Source organism: Acartia tonsa, chromosome 12, assembly GCF_053477335.1.
Source record: "Acartia tonsa isolate MP-2025a chromosome 12, ASM5347733v1, whole genome shotgun sequence".
Classification (NCBI taxonomy): Eukaryota; Metazoa; Arthropoda; class Copepoda; order Calanoida; family Acartiidae; genus Acartia; species Acartia tonsa.
The window spans coordinates 7,815,307-7,839,928 of NC_137271.1; the positions used below are offsets into that span (position 1 = coordinate 7,815,307).

A 24,622-nucleotide genomic window follows, 5' to 3' on the forward strand; every position below is an offset into this window, starting at 1 on the left:
CTAAAAAATCAAACGCAATTTGCACAATTTTCTAAAACTGCTGTGCTAATATTTTGTAGAGTCACTTTTATAGAACCTGACTTAACCCAAGCTAAAAAAGTATGGTTATATTTTTTTTCACTAGCTAAATTGAGGGGGAAATATGTTTTGGGATATACTATACGGCCATAATAATATATAAAAAAATACGCTAAAGATACAAATCATTTTTACACAGTCCTAAATCAGGGAGTGTGAGGACGATTGATGATAAATAAATATTACCCCAAATTCTGAATAACCAAAGAAGTAATACGTATCTATGGATTTTGCTGATTTCTAGATTGTATGAAAATTAGGGAATTTAATTCGTATAAAGATGCAAATCCTCTTCAAACTCAGTAATTGTATAACCTATAATATTAGCCTATTTTAAACTATATTTTAGCACTAATAATCAGGAATAAATATGACAATGAACGATAAATAACTCTTACTCTGGATTAGTCGAGCCTTCACTTTCAATTTTAAGTTTAAAAATAAATTTAAGGGGGGATTTTTTTTCCAAGAGCGATATTTCTTGGGAGGATGGAAGTACCCCCTCCAATGCTTGTTGAAAACTTATCTTTACCTATAAGATTCTTTGCTGTAAAGAAGAAGCATATCGGCTCAGTGGTTATTGAGATCCTTCGATACACACAGACACACATATAGACGTCCTGTTACTTTTTTACAAAGAATTAATTATAATTTAGACAACTCTTTTTAGGAGTTCATTCGGGATTTGCTGAAGCGGCGAAAGAATTCTAGAATGACGGCAAAAATGGTAAGTTATAGATAGATAGATAATAATGATTGTTAAAATGGTAGATCTACTTATTCTAATTAGGTTTAATTTTGTAAAGAGTGGGAGTGTATATTTTAAATGTAAAACAAGAATAAAATATACATTAAGTTAGTATACTCCTTTCAATAGAGGATTCAAATTTTGATTTAATATTCAGTTTTCACGCCTTTCACTTTTCCCTTTCTTTATGGCCAGTTAACATTTATTCTCTAGCTAACTTTGTTCCTTTTTTTTAACACAATTTTTAGTGATTTACTACTTATGCTCTCATTCTTGGTTTGATATAAATTTGGTATCTTGTAAATAATAAATACATAAGTATAGATGTGAAATCCAGACAACTACCTTCCCCAAGTGTAGGAGACCCTTTCGTCCACTACCAAATTGTTTTTTGTTCTTTAATATGTGCTAAAATGTGTTCATATTTTTGCCGCAATCCGCTGATTTAAAAAAAAACAATGCAAAATCGAGACAGGGTCCCTGCTATTTGTGCAGAGTTGCATAAAGCAGCTTGAATGTTCCCTTATTCTTATGTTTGATTTAAAAATGTTATGTAGAAGATTGACCAAGATTTGCTACCTCTCTGTTTTCAGTTACTCATTGGAATAAACTGTTTTCCATGATTGGAGTGTCCAGAATATTCAACTCATTGTCTGCCCTGTTTATAAGTCTGTTTGTCTGTCCGTATGTCCCTCTGTCTGCCCTGTTTATAGGTCTGTCTGTCTGTCCGTATGACCCTCTGTCTGCCCTGTTTATAGGTTTGTCTGTCTGCCCGTATGTCCCTCTGTCTGCCCTGTTTATAAGTCTGTCTGTCTGTCCGTATGTCCCCCTGTCTGCCCTGTTTATAGGTCTGTCTGTCTGTCCGTATGTCCCTCTGTCTGCCCTGTTTATAGGTTTGTCTGTCTGCCCGTATGTCCCTCTGTCTGCCCTGTTTATAAGTCTGTCTGTCTGTCCGTATGTCCCTCTGTCTGCCCTGTTTATAGGTCTGGCTGTCTGTCCGTATGTCCGTCTCTTTTATGTATTTTTTCTTTGTTTGTTTATATTTGAAAGTTTTCTGTTTTGCTTAGTATTATATTATCGGTTTGTCTTATATGTTTTCGGATTGAGTTTCAAGCAAGTTATGTATGATTGTATTACAGAGTTTTGTATTTGTATTACGTCTTTTAAGTTGCCATGTCTTTTTGTTTTTCTGTCATTTTGTATTTTCTTGAGAGTTTGTCTTTCTGTTTCTTGAATTTGTTTGTCTGTATGTTTGCTCGTTACTTTGTAAGTAAGTGTGTATGTCTTTATGATTGTATGATCGTACGTATGTTTTTATTTTTGCCTGTATTTCTGTTTGTATGTGTGTCCATCGGTTTCAATGCGTGTCTGTATGTCCATCCGTTTGTATGTCAGTCTTCCTACTTTAGCTTTGGTCACCAATTATTCTTAGCTCATTTTTTATCCTTATACTAAAGTAACAGGATGTCTATTTGTCTTTTTGTGTGTCTGTGTGTTTTTACCTAAGGATCTCGCTAACCGCTGAACCGATCGGGTTCTCCTTAACAGGGTAGCTTATTATAGGTCCCAGGAGGGTTTATAACTATTTTGGGGGAGGGTACCACCACCCTTCCAAGAGAAATCACAATAAAATCGAAAAAAGTTGAAATATTTCCGCCGCATAGTGTCGCCTGCGAAGCGTAGTTAATGCCACTAAAGGCCTTTAGGGTCGTAGCAATGGTAGTATACAATATGTTGAGCTGTCGTATTGTTCAAGGAATCGCAGCTTCATATTGTTAACTTATTTATACTGACGGATATACAGTCTAGTATAGGGCAGACGTATGGACTTATCTTTAACATAGCGTTACTGCGCCCAAAAATATGGCAACCGTTAAAACTTAAAAGCTATCTTATTAATATTAATTTAGTCTAATTTCATATTTAGAGTTTATAGAAGTTTATTTCAAACTTTGGGGTTTACTGCAATTATATATGAAGTCAGGGATCTAAGACAGGATAAGACAATGGCCGATAAATTGATGTACATTCCAATTGATAATACACTAAATTTTCCTTTCTGTAGATTAAAATTTGTTGTTGAGACGTTTAAACACCTTGCTTTAAGAACCAACCAATCAAAATTAAATAAAAGTCACCAAAGTTGATAAGCCAACAAATAAGAAAACGTCATTAAAAACTGTAGGGATTTGTGTAACAAACAGCTTTTTGTCCCCTTTTTTCCTAATATGAAGTGCCTTACTAAAAAAACATATCACCATTTCTCAAACGATAGATCATACACAAAAAAAAACTTATGCATTGACATTGTGTTGTATTTTACTATCAGATTGCTGATGATTTGCTACTTATGGGCATAATTGTCCTTGTTTTTTTGTATAATTGGAATAGATTTGCGTTCACAAAAGGAAAAACCGTGAATCGGCGAAATTAAGAAATCAAAATTCATTCTATAAACCAGGGGTAAGGGGAATATGTAAATATGTGTTTTCATGGGTGGAGGATGGTACCCCCCCCCCCCACATAATATGTTACGTTGGGTGAATGTCCTGGTTAATACAAAGATGCACAGTTAAGACCAAAAAGGTATTGCAATGAAATGCTAAAATCGCAATGTTGATTTAATTCAAAATTAATATTAATTATCCATTTATTTCTGTAAGAACCTAAAAATTTATATTCGTGCATTCCTACCAGTTAATAAGTAATTATTAGTATATCGTTCAATTGTAGTTATATGATTCTAAAAGTAATAAAAAAGGAGACATAATATACGTTGCTATTATTACAGGCAAAAAAAATGTCGTCAATTTAGGTTGTTAACATAGGCATTACTTGTCAGTTCGTTCACCCAGAAGGAGGAGAAGGTATGACTACGGGATAAAGGGGTTGGATGGGGGAGATCGTCATTCTAGCAACTACAAGTTTTACTTTATTTGAGTACATGGTCATGATAATCTGGTGTTGATACCTGCTTTTACAGGTTTAAATAATTTTAGGTCTAGAAATAAGTATTTTTAGACTATTGGAAAGTTTTATTAATTATTTAGTTTTGTATGAACGCCTACTTTTTTGGCTAGGTGAGATGTAAAAGAGAAAAATAGAGTTAGATAGATGGATTTATAGATAAATAGTATAATAGAAAGGAGTGGGGACAAAACACCTAATTTAAAAATACCTAATTTAAAAATGCCTAATTTTATAAATGTCTAATGTGACAAAACACCTAATTTATAAATACCTAATTTAAAAATGTCTAATTTAAAAATACCTAATTTTAAAAATGCCTAATGTGACAAAACACCTAATTTTAAAAATGCCTAATTTTATAAACACCTAACTATAAATACCTAAGTTTAAAAATACCTAATTTTAAAATACCTAATTTAAAAAAACCTAATTTCAAGCATATCTTAAAACTGTTGTTGAAAATATTACACCGGCAGCTACGCCCCCTAGAGTCCTCTAGGGTTGATTGCAGTGCGGAGGGGAATTCAATAAGTCTGGGGGAGAGGGGGGTTACGACCCCTTCCAAAATTTCAAAATATAGTTTGAAATAGAAAAATGGATGGACGGACGGACCAACCCTTAAGGGGGGGGGGGGTTTAATGCAACCATCCCGTAATCAATGATTAAATGATTTTCCCTTAATCGAACAAAAAATTGGAAAAGTAACGGCTAACTGCTGGCGGCTCAGCAGTTTTACCATTTTTTGGATATCTTAAAAGCAAATTAGTCACGAAACCTTTCTCCATGTAATACATTTTGTGGCTCAAAAACCTTATCAAACGGTTCTAGCTGGTAGCTGTTGGTACTAGAAATATAAAAAATGGTTATTGCTATCATTTAACATGAATTAAACCAAAAATATGTTTTAAAAAGTTGATTCCTACGTAATTAATGATGAATTTGCCCTGAAAATATGCAAAAAACGGCTAAACAGCTGAGCCGCCAGCTATTACTTTTCAAACATTTTGTTCAATTTAGGGAATATAAACCTTCCAAGGATTACTCATGAAATTTCAGATCAAAATTCGAATTCCAAGTGCCATTTAATCATTGATTACGAGATGGAAGCATTACCACCCTGGCCCTTCCCCCCCTTATAGAAAAGCTTCGCTTTTAAAAATAAAATTTTATGATTAGTTTGTGGCACCTCACATGAGAAATAAATTAATTAGTAAAATCAAAGGTTGAAGGACAAAGAAAATCAATTTTAATTTTTATTGGTTTCTTCCCTAACCTAAGTAGCCGTAGCGACGCTTTCTTGGGGAGTGATAGTTGACCATCCCCCATTTTAGTTCTAGTTTTATAAAGAAAGATTACAGAAATATAAAAAAAAAACGAGGGGAGGGGGGGGATTTTTTCAAAGGGCAATTTCTCATTGGAAGGTGTTGGTAACCTCCCCAAAAACGTTATAAACCTTCCCATGACCTATGGGAAGCTTCATTGTAAAGATGAACCATATTGGTTCAATGACTAGTGAGTTCCTTCAGCAAGAACAATCAGCCAATTGGATTAATGTTATCAAAATTTTAGGTATTTTAGTGGAAAAAATAGATATTTTAGAATTAGGCATTGTTGAATTAGGCGTTTATATAGTTTAGAATTAGGTATTTTTAAAATAGGTGTTTTTAAAATTGGACATTTTTAAAATTAGGTATTTTTAGTTAGGCATTTTTAGTTAGGCATTTTTAAATTAGGCATTTATAAATTAGGCATTTATAAATTAGGTGTTTTTAACGTAGGTGTTTTTAACATTAGGTATTTTTAAACTTAGGTGTTTTTAGTTAGGCATTTTTAGTTAGGCATTTTTAAATTAGGTGTTTTGTCCCCACTCCTAATAGAAATAAGATAGATTGATGGAAACATTATAGTAAATATATATGTATATTCATAAAAAGGCAGACTTCTTAATCGATGAATAAATAAATTTATAAGTATTGATGTTTCACCCCGGCAACCACCTGGATCCTATAGTGAAGACTTTTTCGTCTGCTATCAAATTACTTTCTGCTCTTTTGTTGCGACTTTGCTCTGGCTGTATTAATATTTCCGAAGCTAATGACTGATATTTAAAGACCGAATTGAAAGTAGGGATAGGGTCCAAGGGATGGGGAAATACAGTTATTTAACCCCTCTCCGCTCTATTCTTTTACTTTAATTATAAATAGACTAAATACATTAGAACAACATATCTATAATTATATAGATGGATGATTTCAAAAATTATAGTTGATAGATTTAAAATTGATGGATTGAAAAAAAAAGAGAGATAGAACACTTTTGGAAAGAACGATAAACTTAATAGGGATAGATAGGTAAACAGATATACAAATAGATAGATAAGCAAACAGGAAGACATACAGACAAGCAACAGTTGTAGAGTGTCCTATGAATGCATGTTTAAAAAAAATATATCTCGTCACTCTACCTTTTCATCACATATGCTTTAATTTTTGGGGGGATCCCCACAATTATTTCAAACCCTTGAACAGTATTTAAATGTACTATTTTTGAAAAATCGATCTTACATGAATTATGGCTAGTTAGATATGAAAAATATCACATTTACTTTACCTTTTCATCAAATATGATTAACTATTGGGGGATTACCCATAATTATTTACAATTTTAAACAGAGTTGAAATGTACTATTTACAAAAATTTTTTTTGCAACTTATCTTGCAATTGCAGTAAGTTGATGTAATTAGTAAATCAAACATTGTAAAGAACTATTTTACGGCTGTTATCCATTAAAACACTTACACTTACCCAACTTAACTTAACATATGCAATTAATTGATATTAATGGTTTACTTCCGAATAGAAGCAGTTTTCAGTGCACTAAAAATTCTGTACAAATTTTGTGATAAAATCTTTTTGTTCATTTATGGGAAGTTTGTGTTTAAATGAATTAACAAGCAAAAAATGAATAAACTTTTATTGAATAAACATTCCAAAGCATTTTAACCACAGCTGCAAAGGAAAGATAATAATTAATTAAAAAGTTAAATACATATCTTGCAAAAAAAAATAGAAATATTGATTTTATTTCACATAAAAAAAAATTAAGGGACAACATCCATGAGTGAGTAGCTCTGCAGAGAAATACATTTATTTAAATCATAAAGAATTTAGGCCGTCTACATTTGAAGGTTTGAAAAAGAGCCTAAAACCAATACCAAGGCATAGATCTAAATATAAAATAGCCTAAAACTATCCTTTGACTTATTTGAAGTTCCTCAAATGGTGAACTCAATTGGTTCAGCAGTTATTAAATTCTAAGATTATGACAAAAAACCGTACTACTTCATATAATAGGATATAATACAAGTGTCCTAAAGTAAGACTGAAACCTGTATGCTCCCAATAAGCATGGATTTATTATTACTACTTGGATCTTACAAAAGATGTACTCTAATAAAGTGAAACTTGTAGCTGGCTAAAATAACAATCCCCCCATCCACCCCTTTACCCGATCCCCTCCCTTCATACTGATTGAACGAACTGACCAATGCATGATGTCCATGTTAGCAACTTTAATTTCTTATATTCAGTGTCTTGACCACCCCTGGTTGCTGGAGAAAGGAATTGGAAATCAAGTTATCAACACAGACAATCTTAGGTAAGAGTAATTGTTGCCAGAGATCTAAAGGGATAAGACAATGGCTGATAAATTGATATACATCCACAATGCTGTTACCAAAAAATTCATGCTTTTTATTTTAATCTTCGCAGAAAATTATATGTAATACAATGCTATGCTTTTTCAGTATGTCTTAGAACTGGTTTTAATCCAAAGGGTATTAATCGGGTTAAGCCATACTGGAAATATTATTCTTAATTTTAAATTTTTATGATTGGATATTACTGCGCTATTTTCCTTGTTAATTCGACAAATTTATTTAAGGAAATATCTTGCAAGACGACGATGGCAAAAGTGCGGACAGGCTATCCGGGCAATCGAGCGAATGACCGGACTTATGAAACGGTCAACATTAAGCAATTCTAACATTAACAGGAATGTTGCGAGTTTTTTTCTTTTGTTTAATTGAATTTAACCCAGAATATTTTAAATTCAAATGGATTTATTATTACTTGACGCGGGCTAAAATAACGATTTCTCTCTTCCAGCCCCTATACCGCATCACCTCCCATTTTAATTGATGAACGAATAGACTAATAACCAGAACCTTAGGAGCAAAATGCAAGGTTGATACCTTAGATTTCTAAAACAACTTGTCCGATATGTTATTTATATTTTAAAAAGTTTTGCCCTTCTGGCCATGTTTAAAGCTATTTTTAAGTTTAGGGTTGGGTTAAACACTTCATATATCAAACAATGATTAAAAGTTAAATAAGAAAAAAGTGTAATATTGAAAATAGAACCGATTCGAGAGATTCACTTATGTCTACACCTTCTATGTCGAGGTAAAGTATACATTTTATTTGCATATCCCTAAACAAAAAGGGCCATGATGTCTAACTGTTTGTCTGTCATTAATATGTGTTACTGATGTATATAAGGATTTCTGCGCTACAGTTTTGGAAACATTGGGGAAAAAAGAATTCATACATTTCAGTAAAAATATTTTATATATTACATTTTTAAGTATTTAAAACATTTTTGATGTTTCGTGACCTCTAGGGAGTTTGGTGTTGCTTCGGGTTCTAGACCTCTCTCCGCGTCCTATAATTGAGATGTTAAGACTCCATTGGCCCTATAGATAACCAACCATTAAATGCTCGATCTTTTGTGGAAGTTCTAACTGTGTACGGTAATTAGATTAGCCACGTCATTCCCCCTACTATTACTATTGATGTCACGCGCCTGACAGAGCATTAGTAGGTACCATTCTTAACGTCTCTATAGTAGGACTCGGTTTGGTCCAGACTTAAACCCTGCTGCAGGTTTTTTTAATGTTCTCTAATCTTTAATTTTTCAGAGCCACTTCAAGAGATGCCTCACCAAGCGTGGAACGGCTCCAACAATCAGATTCAGCCTCCAACCACCAACAGACAACCAACAAGACAGACGAACAGACAACCAACAGCCAAGAGGAATCTTTAGAAAATGTTCCATCAGATTCTAAAACAGGTAGTTTAAAGAATCATCTTTCATATAAAAGTAAAAGGATATTTGAGTGTCGCTGTCTATTGCTTAAAATCTTGATTACTGCTAGATTGATATGGTCCTCCTTTACAGTAATGTATAATAATGGTCATGGGATGGTTAAGCCTCTACCCTCTCACGAGAAACTGATATATAGAAAAATCTACGCAAAATTTTTCCGCACCATATTTTCAATTTGTTTTAAATAAGAGGGGAGATTTTATGCTTGACTAGGCATTTTGAGGGAAACCGCCCTATTCTTAATTTATTTTTTTCATAGAAAATCCCCAAACAGAAAAAGAAGAAAATCTGCCAACTATTGAAACAGAAGAAAATTCAACAAAAACTTCTCAAGATAACATTGAAAAAGTAGACAGTCATTCAAGATCCAATGAAGAAAAAACAAGTTTGACTTCAGAAAATGTTTTAGATGAAGTTAAAGTTATTTCTGAAAACATTGAAGAAAATACACCAGCTGCTATAGAATTGTCAGAAACTGTTAAACAAACTGCCATTGAAAACCCAATAGATGAGAAATCAATTGAAGTTGAGCAGACAGGTAAAAAGAACATCTTACTGGCCTATTATTCATCAATTAAAATGTATACTGGCCTGCCATCGGTTATTTAGTCTGTGGGTCATTTGCATTGTATAACGTCATTTTTTATAGACACTATAAACAGCTGTAAAAAGGAACTGTTTATCCTTTATTATAAAGTAATGTAGATTGGTCTGTTTGTATATTATGATCTCTAAAAATGTAAAACTGATTGGTCTACTTCGGCCAGTGTTTGTTTGCTGAGTTTGTCTCCCAAAGACCTAACAGACAATCATTCCTTTTATTGCACTCCCTTTTAATTGCAATATATGGCTTTAAAATTCACTTATTTTTAGTCAGTGTACTATTTATAAACTTTTTATTTGTATTTTTAGAAGAAGTTAAAGAAGCTACTCCTCTCCAAAGTGAAGGTGAAAAAGATTCTTCCGAAATTAAACCTCCTTCTGAGAATCTTACAAAGAAAGAAAATGCTTCTAATGTTGAGACTGAACAAACTAGTCAAAATATTGTTGTTGAAACGGATATCTCAGCTGTCACAGAAGCTAACAAGGATGAAACTCTCAAAGAAGTGGCAGAGACTAAGACCAAAAATGAGAATACCAGTGAAAAACCAGAAAATAAGAGGTAATGTTTGGAACCACTCTTGGAAATTATAAATCATTAAACTGTATCATGTAGATTAATGTTATTGCGGGTTAAAGTAACAAAAATAAAATACCCCCCATAGTTTATATATGCCAAAAGAGTAATTGGGGGTATCATTGATTTAATGGCTTGGCCAATGTCCTATCAATGGATTTTCTAATTTTATTAATCAATTATTCACTTATATTATTTAAAATCGTAGATTAGAACAGCCAACCGCCAAAACCGCGGCTACAAGTAGTAGCGGCCGATCCATAGTCGGCGCACACCGTTCCGCATTTGAATATGGCCGCAACATGACAGCAGATAATGTTGGCTTCCGCAACACTCCGCCGAGAACGCCCGAAGGCGTGCGACGGGTCAACACACAGATTTTCGAAGGCTTGCCCAAGGAGGGTAACAACGCTGGAACAACGGCTACGCCGCCCAGATCACCGCAGTTGGACTTCAAAAAACTGGGCCTTGTTTCAGTTGCTAGCAGGTACGGCATTGTAATTTTAAAAAGACAATTGTTTAAAAATAATTGTAACTGAAAGTTAATATTTATATTAGTTTTCTGTCATCCATAAATGTATTAAAAAAGGAAACTTAAATCAAAAAAAGCTTAACGATATAAAGAAAAGAACATTAAACGGTTTTTTTTGTAGTTCAATGTGTTTCATTGTATTTGTATGGGTGTGTGTTAAACAATCGCAATTTTGGTTGCACAAACATACAAAGATAGTAGCTGCGCTATTAAACTATAAACCATTTCATAGTGAAATTATTGAGAAGCTAACCTTTGATGTTGAGGGTCATTATATCTCAGCATGCTATAATAAGTCATCAAAATAAGATATCAAAAGAAGTATCATGCGCTACTCTACAACTAGGGTATTCACATTTTTTGACAGTTTTTAAATTAGTCTAAACTTTAAACTGTACATGTAGTCTAGACTTGTATAATATAGGCATTCTAGACTCTACAGTATCTACGCAGTCTAGACTTTATCGTATCTACAAAAAATAGGCTTTACAGCACCCACGTAGTTTTTTTCAGCACTTTTTTTTACCAGAACATGATGCAAGTACTATACAATCTCTTAGTTAATGTTAGGGATAAAAAAGGAACTAAAGGGAAAGTGGAAAAGATTAAAGTCAATTTTATAAAGTGAAGTAATTAAAACAGAATGAAAGAGAGAGAGGGAGAAAGAGAGAGAGAGAGAGAGAGAGAGAAAGAGAGGGTAACAGAGAGAAAAATGAGTAAAATTTGAGATTTTTTTTTAACCCACTCATGGCTCATTTTAGATAAATAACCCATCTAAGGTGTGGCAATAAAACGCCAATATACTATAGATTATTAGATACTCTAGAACTTTACATATGACTTTACAGGCCCCTAAAAAGTAAATAATTTGATGGGGTAATAACAAAGATAGAAGCCCGAAATTTCCCTTTTTATAAAGATTTTCGACTATAAGTTCTTTACTCTTATAAAAAAAACCTTCCTCTATAAAAATACAATTATTTTTGGAGCTAAAAGACATTTTTTCACAAAACATGTCATTAATTAAGATGTATATCTTTTTTTTGTTTTATCTTCACTGGTTTACTGTTATTTTATGTTTATATTGAACAAATTTTTTTTGTCTTTTTGGTTGCAAGACTCTGTGTTAGGTAGGGGTAATTAGCAGTAATGACCAGCATATGATTACTTTATTATAAATGAACTTGTAGGACAACCTATACTTAGATAGATAGATAAATGTATACATAGATAGATAGATAGATAGATACAAATGATGGTGCTTTCACTAAAAATGCTTAGCGGACACATTCTCACTTATTTTTAAATAAATTGTAAATAAAGGAGGAAATACAGTTTTTTTTTCTTTATGCCTAATCCTGACCTTGCAGGGTAACCCATTACCCAATATAACCTAACATTAGGTAAAAAAAATAACATACTAAACACCCATCCTTTTTTTTAATTTCATTATTTTTTTCCGACCAGGCACTTTGAATTCCGTATAAATACTGATTAATTTTCAAAAATTCAAATTTACTAATAATTACTAATATGAATGTTATGGTGATCGAAAGAGTATGTTTTTTAAATCTTATTAAAAACTACATGGTAGAAAATTCTTAATATGTAATATGCATTTCTTTAGGAAACAAATGTTTGAGAGAGAGCCAGATAAAAAGGCTAAATCAGTGAAAGATAGAACATAAATATTGTCGAAGAAAAAGGTAAGTTTTTTTTTATTGATCGTGGCTACTCTGTGACTTTCTATGTCTGTTTGTTACGTAGTTATTAATAGAATTGAGCATGGATTCAGGGATGTTGCATTAGTTTAATTTTATCTTTGTTGTGTTGTACATAAAAGGGTAGGTAGATGGGCTAAAATTCCGTAAAGGTGTGAGTTTTAAGGCTTAAAAACAGTAGTAGAACGATAATATTCACAAAATACGTGCATTGAAGCATAAACAATTTTTTTTATATATTTATAGTTAGTGAATATTATCGTTCTACTACAGTTTTAAGCCATAAAACTCACACCTTTACGGAATTTCAGCACAACCTACCTTCCCCTTTATTGGTCATTGTCTTATCCCTGATTATAATAGCACTTAGAAACTAGTACATACATATAGCTGCTACTATGTCAAGCATCTTACGTTTATTAGAGGAATATCATATAAAAGAAACAGGATCCTTTTTGTGTACAGAAGGATCTCGGTAACCACTGAACCGATAAGGTTCTCCTTTACAATGTAGCATATTATAAGTTTGGGGAAGGTTTGTAACTATTTTGGAGAAGGGTACCATCCCCTTTAAAGAGAAATTAATCTTTTCTCCAAAATTTTTGCATGGGTTGAATTCCTTTAGTAACTATTTTGGAGATGGGTAACATCCCCTTCCAAGAGAAATTAATCTTTTCCCCAAAATTTTTGCATGGGTTGAATTCCTTTACCTTGAAATAAAAGGCATTAGATCAAAGTGGCCATGACTGGCATATTATCAACATTTCGTTATATAAATGACTACAGCATTATGTTAATTTCATCTCCAAAGGCTTAATATTCAAAGGAAACTCAATAGGTTTAAAACAAGTTAATGGGGAAATTACAAAATTTTTGTTGATTATTGAAAATCTGACATTGGGTAGAAATTTGACGTGGTGCATCTCAGGTGGAAGGGCACAAGTAAATTTCTAGTAGCGGAGCTACAATACAATACACACAAAAGTGTATGTTCAAATGTTCATCTCTACAGCTTAGCTCAACTTAAAAAGTAAATAAGATTTTGAAATCTAAAAGAATAATTCCTTCATTTAATAAAATTTTCTAGTTTACTATATGACAAAGTACATACCTACTGTTTTTGTTTTATTAATATACTTATACCTTTATTTGTGGTGCATAACCATATCAAATGTTTCATTATTGGCCCTTAATTGCGATTTAAACAGGCCAGTCAAACGATAACTTTATCATTTTATATGTATAACTTAGGGGTTATGTTCCTAGCCATTAGGAGCTTGGCCCAAGAGAGAAGATTATCCTCCCTTACCCAAATTTACTTTGTGTTTTTTTTTCTTGGTCTCATTTCAAGCAATGTATTTGACAATCTTCTTTAAAGAGTTGAACCAAATCGAATAAATCAAGATATTTTAATATAATCACTCCTACGCAGCCAGACAAACAGACATCCTTCCTCTTTTACATAAAGCTTTAAATTGCTTAAATCCTGTCATTTTTTATTGGGATACATTATATGAAAATTTTTATCCACACTAAAATCTTAAATATTAAAAATTTTGTCGTCTGAATGTTGTGTTCCAATAATTTTAGTCTTTTCCCTTTTGTTAATTCCGCGCGCAAGCATTATTAAGAATTCATTATTATATTCAGCGATGCTACTCAATACATGTCCGTATATTCAGTGATCTAAAATGATAAGACAATGACCAATAAACTGATTTACATTGTTTACACAAAATTATCTCTTTGTAGATTGCAATTAGTGGCTAATACGTTTGGTCATCAGCTAGATGAACCGACCATTCAAAATTCAATAAAAGTCCCCAAAGCTGTTGAGCTAACTAATAAGAAAACGTTAGTAAATGCCAGAAGATTTAGTTTGGGTTATGTTTTTAGCAAACTCTTATTGTGTATAAATATTGTTATAACTTACATATTTAGATTGGATATGATCTAAATCAGGGATTGTAAGACAATGGATATAGAATATACGTGGATATTATGACAGGGAAAAGATTGTCATCAATTTAGGTTGCTATTTCACCTGGCATTTACTGGTCAGTTTGTTTATCCAGTAGAAGGGGAGAGGATGGGGTAAAGAGGTTGGGTGGGGTGGACTGTTATCTTAGCCGGAGTTAAGTTTCACTTTATTATAGGGTACAAGATAATCTGGTGCAAGATCCCAGTAATAATCAATAATAAATCAATATGTAAGACAAATTTTTATAATACCTGTAGGTCTTCTTTATTAATTTTTTTTAAATTAACGGACAGCAATAATAAAAACAACAAACCATTTCATTGCACACCTTTTGTCTGAAAGATGTTTTTCCCTCTTCAAATATTTTATTTTTATCAAATAATTTTTGTTTATTACTTACCCCTTATTCATGAATTGAACAAAGCGAGCATTCTATTATTTTCTTGTTCTCAAAGTTTCATTTAAATTCCAGGAATTAAGATTGCGAGCTTACGAGACCCACGGACACGAATATGATTTCTTATAGTTATTTGATTCCTAATTTATGTTGATTTGTATGTATAAAATGCACATCAGATAACTAGCTCTTGGTAGCAGAATATATTTGGAAACCTTAACTGATTGCTGTTACGTCAGATGCGTGACTATAAAATGTCAACAGGAAAACGTTCTTATAAAGGTCGTTCAATAAAATATCTATTCAAACATTTATTTTCTCATATGTACTATTTGTTTGTCAGAATTTATGTCCAGATCGATGCTACGATCCTAGATTTTTTTCTTGGATAATTTTTGCTTTGGAAAACCTAATTTCCGATGGGTACGAAGTTGGTTTTACTAAAATATACAACTTAATTTTCTCATTTATAAAAACTTAAACTGTCAAATTAAGCTATTTGGGAGATGCTAATTGGCCAGGGGAATTATCATAAAAAATGTCACCCGAAGTATGACAAATAGACCGGCGCGACGGACAAAACGAGTTAAAAATTATTTGATTGTTGGCCAAGAGAATCTTGCAAATCATATATTGGTACGTGGAGAACGTCGCTCTAAAAATCAGCATGTGACGTCATTAAAATGAGTTATTATGCATCTCTTTTTAGAGGTTTTCTTTTCCACTCATCCTCTCATCTCATCTCCCTCATTTTTATGACGTCACCTGCTGATTTTTTAGCGACTTTCTCCCGTACAGATATTGCAATAATAAAACATTCAGACAATCAACCATTAGCTTTTACTACATATGTCTTTGGATTTCTTAGCTTTACCATCAGGAACTATTTTCACGTTCACTATACACTTTACTCTTTATGATAATGTTTTAAGATAGTTGGCTTTTAGTAAATGAAAAATAGGTCTATCGCCTTTGCTTGCATTGGGGGTTGGATTAAGTAATTTAGTATAAATATCCCTTTTTATCAAATTGTAACATTAATAAACCCACCCTCCTCCAACCCCCCCCCCCCAAAAAAAAAAATATTTTATAATTATCATATTTTCAGGAAGATGTTATATACCAGTGAAAAACCAAGATATTTGAAATTTTAAAACCAAGAGAAATATTTTTTGTAATTCTTAATGTATTTTTTGTGTTCTTGGTATAATTTTTTTCTAGAAAAATTAGAACAATTTTTTTCTCTATTTGTACTTATTTATGTATTTTTTTTATAATTTTATCATTTCTTATTTAAAAAATATTTATTTTTAAAAGAGGCATTTATATTTAGTTAGATAAATTTTGCTTATATTCTAAAACTTAAAATACTTTGTTTTACTAGTCAAAGATATAGTCTTATTAAATACAAGGATAGGTTAATGGAAGATAGATTAATCTTTATTCCAATAAAAGCAGACCAGTACAGAATTTGTTGGGAAGAAGATTATTTTATTTTTCAATTAACTTTCCTTGTGCTTAAACGTAAAATGGCATTGTCCTTTTGCCTTAACATATAAAAAAATTAACAAAACTGATTTAATTTTTTTAAAGATTTTAATGTTGTATTGAAGCCATTGCTAAAAGGAGGACAAACCAAAAGTAATGAAAAGTCAAGAAATTATTTATTTATTATATAGTTTAATTTAAACAGTGATATGGCATCTGAAAAGAATCTTTTTTAACCACTAACTTTTCTGACAGTTGAAACATCACTTATTTTAAAATGAGAAACGATGGCTCATTTTTTTTAATTGGTGAAAAATTTGGAGGTGAAATAGCTTTTTCAGGTGTCTTATTTCTGGTTATTAATATTTTATTTATATAAAGACATAATTTAATTTAGTTTTAACATAAAAAGATTATGTTTTAATTGCTTCACTAATCTTTTATTAGAAATAGCGATACTACTATATAGCTAGGGTATTTCCGTCATTATGTCCATAAATAACTTTGTCTAGAATCAACCGTCTCAACACTAACTAGGTATTACAGTATCTTTGAAGTTTAAACTTTTTTTTACAAAGTGTAGTCTCTACATTTTATGAGCAGTCACGATTTTAGAGTATCTACACAGTCTAGACTTTACATGTACACTACATGTGTTCTCTAGACTCTAGAGTGTCTACACAGTCTAGATTCTAGAGTCTCTACACAGTTAGGACTCTACAGTCTCTACACATTTTAGATTCTAGAGTCTCTACATAAATTAGACTCTACAGTCTCTACACAGTCTAGACTCTACATTCTCTACACATTTTAGATTCAAGAGTCTCTACACAATCTAGACTCTAGAGTGTCTACACAGTCTATACTCTAGAGTCTCTACACAGTCTAGACTCTACAGTCTCTACACATTTTAGATTCTAGAGTCTATACACAGTCTAGACTCAGGGGTTTCTAAACAGTCTAGATTCTATATTATATACACAGTCTAATCTCTACAGTAACTACACAGTCTAGACTCTATAGTATCTACGCAGTATAGACTCTACAGTATCTACGCAGTATAGACTCTACAGTATCTACACAGTCTAGACTGTACAGTATCTACACAGTCTAGACTATACGCTCTCTACACAGCCTAGACTCTACATTTTCTATTCAGTCTAGATTCTACATACTATAGCATTTATTTAGTGACTCATTCAACATTTCTATTTTGTAGTATATTTATTGTTTTATTTATAAGATTTCTGTTTTTTTATATAAAATATATTGTTAGTTTCTTATTGCTGCGTTATTTATGGACACAAATGTTCTTATTTATTTCTATATTCATGTAATTTTATATTGTAAATTAATTTTGATTATATTTATATGAAATAAAGATGTACTTTTGTTTATGTATTTTTTCATATTCTTATGCAGGAAATCTTTATATGTGTATAGTAAGAGATATAAGTTTTCCGGAATTTAAATGTAGGGAGGAGATTTGAAATCTGCATTAAATTTTAAGGATTTTTTATAAAATTCGTTTTTTGTATAATTCTTTATCTAAAAGCGGAAATACAAATTAAGTTAATTAATTTTGGCATCCGTGATTGGTGGATTTAAAAAATCTGCGCTCTGATTGGATGTCGTACATCATTCAACCAATTAGAGCGCAGGTAGTTTAAAATCCACCTATCCTATTGGTCAAAATTAATTAACTTAAAATGTATTTCCGCTTTTAGATAAAGAATTATACAAAAAACAAATTTTATAAAAAATCCTTAAAATTTGATGCAGATTTCAAATCTCCTCCCTACATTAAAATTCCGGAAAACTTATATATCTTAGTGTATAGTGACAAATTCAATAAAGTGATATAATAGTTGTTGTCTATTTGTCTGTCTGTCTGTACAAGAAATTATACGTGGTTGGGGCGACAAAGTACCAACCCATCCCCAACCCCTTGGATTGGCAGGACTGATGGAGAGAATACCCTTGTTTGTAGACCTTTTATGTGTTTTCATGATACGATCGAAAGTTTTTGGTAGTTGTTTATTACGATTTTGCTGTTTTATACTGTTTAACATTCTACTATTGTTTGCTGCGATACTAATGGGCACATATTTTAAAAAGACAATCCCCAGCTATATAGAATTTTAAATTTTCACAAAAGAGCCCTAAAAAAAAAAGGAAGATTAAAATATAACAGCACAGGATTTGCCAGGGGGTGTAAAACTTTAAGGTTTTAAGTAGTTGAAGGCATGTTTTCCCAATTTCAATTTTAAGGTGGGTGTTGACACCCTCCCATGCCAATAAAAGACGATAACAAACAAATTTATCTTTTTTCTGAAGCTCTCTATACAAAACAAATGACCAATGATGGCCAAAACACAGACTAAATTACCAATGACAGGCCAGTATACATTCTAATTGGCCAATGGGTAGGCTAGTATGACGTCATTTTTACATGCACTACTAAGAGCTTCCTTTTTTCTTTGCAATATTCAGAGACTAAATTTACACAGCAACAATCAGTAGAAACATTAACTTTTTTTTCCATTTTCCTATCACTGTTTACCCCAAAAATATTAAAATGTAAAAATCAGATCTCATAATACTCTTTTTCCTCAAAATAGTGTTTTTTAATCATTGCCAATACTATAATTATCATAATAAACTTCAGAAAAAAGAATAGGTACAGTTGTTCAGAAATTTTTATGATTTTTAATATTTACACAATACACATAATGTTTGTTTCTCGAAATGGGAAAATAGCCTAAAACCATTTAGAGACCTTTTTCAGGAACCTATTTAAAGCTTCCTCACAATGAAACCTTATTCGGTTTAGTGGTTAGTTCTTAACTGACCCAACAAACAAAACATAAGATTACCTCAGCTGCCTGCGTAAAAAACATACATTTGATGATTTAAATTATTGATTAAAATCATTGAATAATAATACCTGTTTTCGGTCAGAAGTTATAATTAACGATAATTATGACATGGGCAAAATAGTTTTTCATGCGATGTAGCTCTACAGGTGTTAAAATTTTATACTCTCTATCTGGACTACAAGTAAGAAATCTTTTTTGATAAAGACGATTAAAAGATCTACAAATTAAGCAAAGTAAAGTTTTTAAAGCTATTGACGATAAGTTAGCAAATTTAATATAAAGTATTGGAGGAATACCTTGGCTTACAGCAGGCGCATCTTATTAGCTTGCACTGGAAGGACTTTCAGATAAAAGAAGTACAATAAAAGTGATAGTTGTCTGCAATATTTGGGATAATTATTTTTTCCCCTCCTATATTATACATGGAAAATAACCAGTGGATATTTTGATACTTGTTGTGCTGTTTGGACTAAAAAAAACTTCTTTTCAATATTGTATAGGTGTTAATTAGGATTGTTACATTAATGGACAAAACCATGGGTGTCAACTTTAATTAAGCAGAAACTGCTCAATTTAGTAAATACAAAAAATTTGCCAGAGATCCCAAGGAATAAGACAATGGACGATGAATTTATATACATCCCCAATAATGATGTACAAAATTAGCCCTTCTGTAGTCTGTAGATTAAGATTATTTGTTTAAAAGTTTGGACACTACTAGTTTGGAACCAACCATTCAAAATTTTAAAAAAGTTCCCTTCCAAAAACACAAAATTTAACATCCGTAAAATGCAAAGAAAACAATGACCTCTGACACCCTGTATTACTTTACTGTGTCCATTTCCATTAAATGTTCCATATTTCTAGATCATTAACAAGATTAGACATTTTAGACCCAGGAATTTCAAAAAGTGAATTAGCGTAATTGATTTTTTTTTCGGCCAGTCAAAATTATGATTTTAATTTTAGAGAAATGTGAAGGTATATTGAGTGATAGATAGATGGATAGGTGAATAGTGGAGGGCAGGGTTGATAGATATATCTATATAGTAGAAGATAGATAGATGGATGGTTGATAGCTATATAGATAGTTGGGTGATAGATAGATGCATATTTAAATAGATGAATGAATGGATAGATAGATAAATAGAGGGGAGAAGATTAAAGGCTGATTGATGAATAAATGGATAATTCCATATTATTTATAGACTGATAGATTTGGATAGATTGGTAGCTGAATAGATAGTTGGATGGATACATATATGAATAGATGGAAATAAAAGGATGGATGGATAAATTGATGAATAGATAGATGAATGGGTAGATAGATTGATAGATAGATAGATGGACAGTGGAATAAATGGATAGATTAATATGGAGGATGGATTGATGGATAGACCTGGACAACATCTAGAGATCGGAATATATCTTTAGATCTTATTTTAGTCTGTCTTTAGTGCATGGAAATGCTGTCAAACGACCAATTATTTGATTAAACGACCTTTGTCTATCAATCTTAACCTGTTTCGGGACAAGGAATTACCTTACTCTTTTCGTGCATAGCATCTGACATTTCAGCAAATAGAAACCATTTTTATCGACAATAGTTACGACACGATATTGGATAGGGATGCGAACTCATCACCTGTCAGTCAACAAATGGATGTCATTTTACAATCGGCAGTTTAGAAAAGATGGATAGATAAATTGATAGATAGACAGAAAGATAAATTGTAGGATAGATAAAGATAGGTAAATAGTCATAGATAGATAGACATTACTTTACTTTCGAGCTGAATAAATGGTCCAGATTGAAAGATTAGTAAATTAATTACATAGCAGAGTAGTGCATTCTTTGTGTAACTAGAGAGACCTTTAGACAAAACAACAAGTTTTTCCTATTAAGTAGCGCAGCAATAAACAAGCTGTGGCGAGTCCTAGGACGATTATACTTTAATGTAACTCATAGCAACTCTATAATTACATCCGTTAATATTAATTATTTTAATTTATGGATATACACTAGCATATACACTAACCCATATGGTTGAAACGACTAAATAGTCTCTGGCAGGTATTAAGCTATTTTTACCTAATGAACAAGTGGCTTTGTATGGAGAATGTTTATAAAAGTGTGCTTGCTTTTCAACTCATAATGATTAGTTGCTTGACCAGGATAGTAGAAAGTAATAATTAGATTAACAAACACCCTTCTTTTAGATTATTTTGACAGTCTATTTTGCAAACAGCTATTCTCTAACATGCATTAAGAATCATTAATGATGATTTAACATTTACGTGCTAGAGAGGTGTGCGAAATTGACACCTCCCTTTTTATAATTTACTCCCTACCTCCGTAAAAAAATCAAGGATGAAGTTTTAAGGGAAGAATAATAGCTGAATAGGTAATATTACAACAGATAGAGTAACGATTTTGCAAAGTTTTAAAATGACTAGAAAATCTAATCATACCTAGAAAGGTAGGGGATCACTATTATAGTATATAAATTTATTTACACAGATAATCACAATTTTCTCATTCGTTTGCTTTGAAAATCTTGAATCTTGGATCAAACTAGGAGTGGTCAAACTTTTCTACCAATAACTCTAACAGCTTTGTTTTTTTTCCAACTTGGGGAGCGTTTTCTAAGTTATCGTTCATTGCCTTATCCTGAAAATCTATGAATATCCCTAAATATTACAGCCATTACATGGAAACTTTAACTCGTTCATTCAATCTTTGACGTTCTAGGTAATTTGGATCCTTAAATAAACTAACAGGATATCCTTATTTAGAAGTAATTTAACCTTTTTATTGTGGCAAAGCTACTCTACAAGTAAACAGTATCTGTCTGTGTATAATGCCATGATCATTTGTAGTCAATCGCCTGAAATAAGTTTAATTAAATAGAATGAGGGGGGGGGGGGGGGTATTTTTTTGGGTATAGTCCCTTTCGTAACATCGCACCTTATGGGGCGATTCTTCGAATTTTTCACAGAAGCTTTTCTCCTATTTCTAGCCCCTGCGGGGGGCTCTAACCCTGCGGGGCCAATTACCTAACACTGTGGGGCAATCACCTAACCCAATATAACCTAACCTAACCTAAAATAACCTATAAAAAGCCATTTAAAAAAAAGACGAATCGCCCCTTATGGGGCGATGTTACAAAAGGGACTATTCCCAATTTTTTTCCTATGCATATTCCTTGCAGGCCTATACCTGTGATGCCCAAGCTCTTTAGGGCTATCAAGTGCCCAATATAACCTAACTTAACCTGACCTAACGTAATCAAAGGAACCCCATCCCTATTATTTTCAATTTATATAAAATAAAATTCTTGAATACAAAAACACTTGAAAGTTAACTTTTATTTAGGTAGGAAAAAACGTATTAGAATGTCTTTTGATGGTTTAAAGCTATTTTATTTCAATAACTTAAAACAAGAGATAAAGCTGTGGGCTGCTTACTACAAGCAATAATATTTTTTTAATTATATGAAAATAAAGGGTGTTTTTGCTATATAAATTATGTCAAAGTAGTATTGCAACAGTTGGAACTTATTGTAGAGTGGTTGCGGCACTAAATATTTGAAAGATATTAATTACGTGTAGATATTATCTATTATCTCCAATTTCAGTTTTATACAGGGTTTCAAACTTAAAACAAGGACTTGTGTGTCTACAAGTAGCGCAGCTTTTGCAGTGTATCAAAGAATAACTGCAATCATGTTGGCTGGCAGTTTCTTTCATAACAACTATGGATAACAACATTTTTTTGAAATAATAGTTTTTATGATTACTTTGGTTAGGTTAGGTAAGAATTATAATAGCAACTATAAAGGCCCCCCAACAGAGGTCAGTCTTTTCGATTCTAATGCAATGGTTTTAAAATAGTTATGAGTAATGTTTGTTTTTTGTTTGTACTTTTGCAGAGAGAGAAAGAAACAGACATACAGACCAACATATAGACAGACAAAGAGATAGACAGCCATACATGCATACAGACATACATACATGCATACAGACATACATACATGCATACAGACAGACACACATACAGACAGACACACAAACAGACAGACAGACAAACTTCTTACATGTAACATACAGCATTCATTATTCTCTAAGGTTATACGGGATTTCAGACTTAAATTTTCTTTGAAAATATTTTTTTGGTCTTGAAAAAAGATGTCTTGAAAGTCTTTCTCAATTTAAACATTAAGACTAAAAAATAGATATAAATAGTTTGGGGTTAAATGACGCATATTTAAAATTTACTTGAGTAATAATTACCCCAATTAGATGTATGAAATATCGAAATTAAGGGTTATGCATCAAAAATGTTTTGGTTACTTTTAGGATTTTAAAAGTGCTATTTTCCTTCCCCCCTACCCCCTGGAGGTCCATGGAAATATGGAAAATCTAAATGATTTGATTTTTTTTATCTATTCTCTTGCATGATTATTTATAATGCATCTCCCTTCACCCTGCATGGTTCTAGCTAGACGCTATTATTTCTTCAATAGTCTTAGTTAGATGTTAACAGAGATGGACACAATTATAAATGAGTGTAAGATCTCAAAAACAGATTTTACCAACAAGGTCATTTTTTTCAGTGGATGTCAAAGTAGATTCTACAAGTATTTCAAAACTTAGTTTTACTCAAAAACTTGTGTGAGGTATTGTAGTACAATATATGGGAGTGAGGATAGTTTTTTGATACATTATAACTATATCTAAACATTTTTCTCTATTTTTGGCTGATTTTACTTTTCAATGGGTTTGTAGATTGAATGAAAATCATACCCCACCCCCCACCTTTTTTTTTTTATACAATAGTGCATTAAAATTTTAAAGGAAATTATTAAATATCTATTGCGCTTCATGCATATTATTATATTTTACCAATGGTCAATATAAAGGTATACTGGCCTATCATTGGTCATTTGTAATGTATGACATAATGTTTTATTAGACAGTATTTGCTGCTACCTACTTCAAGCTAATTGTGTGTCGGTACAAATAGCAGCAGCAAAGATTAACAGGGCAAACATATTACCCTCTACTAAAAGCGCGCGAATATTTCATTTTGATTACCTTTGAAAATACTCTGGTCTTTAATGGGTCCAGCGGGATAATTATAGCCGTGTTTTCAAACAGCAAAGCTTTTTATAACTATGGTATGTTCGTTATCAGTTATGCTTTACAAAATGTCTTAAATGGTAGGATTTGGTCACGTGACTTAGCCTTTGGGTAGTGTAGCCCTGGTTGTATCTAATGCCTGTTGCTGGTTAAGCTTATAGAACAAAATATATGATGGAATTGCCCTATGAAATCAAAACTTTGTGTATCTTATTTGGTGTTCCTGTGTTCCTACTACTGCCTTTATATGTAAAACAAATTATCATGAATTGTATCATTCTTGTCTGGCCATAATCAAATTGTTTTAAAAAGTTCATTTTACATTTTTGGGTGTTTTTTCTT

The 24,622-nt window shown here is 32.0% G+C and overlaps 1 protein-coding gene across 1 annotated transcript in view; it reads left to right on the forward strand.

Annotated features, from left to right (window-relative positions):
* Positions 1–12,377, forward strand: part of LOC145334645 (uncharacterized) — a 160,390-nt gene extending 148,013 nt beyond the window's left edge. The window contains exons 13-21 of the mRNA XM_080180181.1: positions 749–805; positions 7,387–7,454; positions 7,740–7,848; positions 8,214–8,260; positions 8,776–8,927; positions 9,223–9,501; positions 9,876–10,125; positions 10,349–10,627; positions 12,300–12,377. Coding sequence (XP_080036307.1) covers positions 749–805; positions 7,387–7,454; positions 7,740–7,848; positions 8,214–8,260; positions 8,776–8,927; positions 9,223–9,501; positions 9,876–10,125; positions 10,349–10,627; positions 12,300–12,360 — 1,302 coding nt within the window. The 3' untranslated portion in view covers positions 12,361–12,377. The remainder of the gene's footprint in view (positions 1–748; positions 806–7,386; positions 7,455–7,739; positions 7,849–8,213; positions 8,261–8,775; positions 8,928–9,222; positions 9,502–9,875; positions 10,126–10,348; positions 10,628–12,299) is intronic.
* The last annotated feature ends 12,245 nt before the right edge of the window (positions 12,378–24,622 follow it).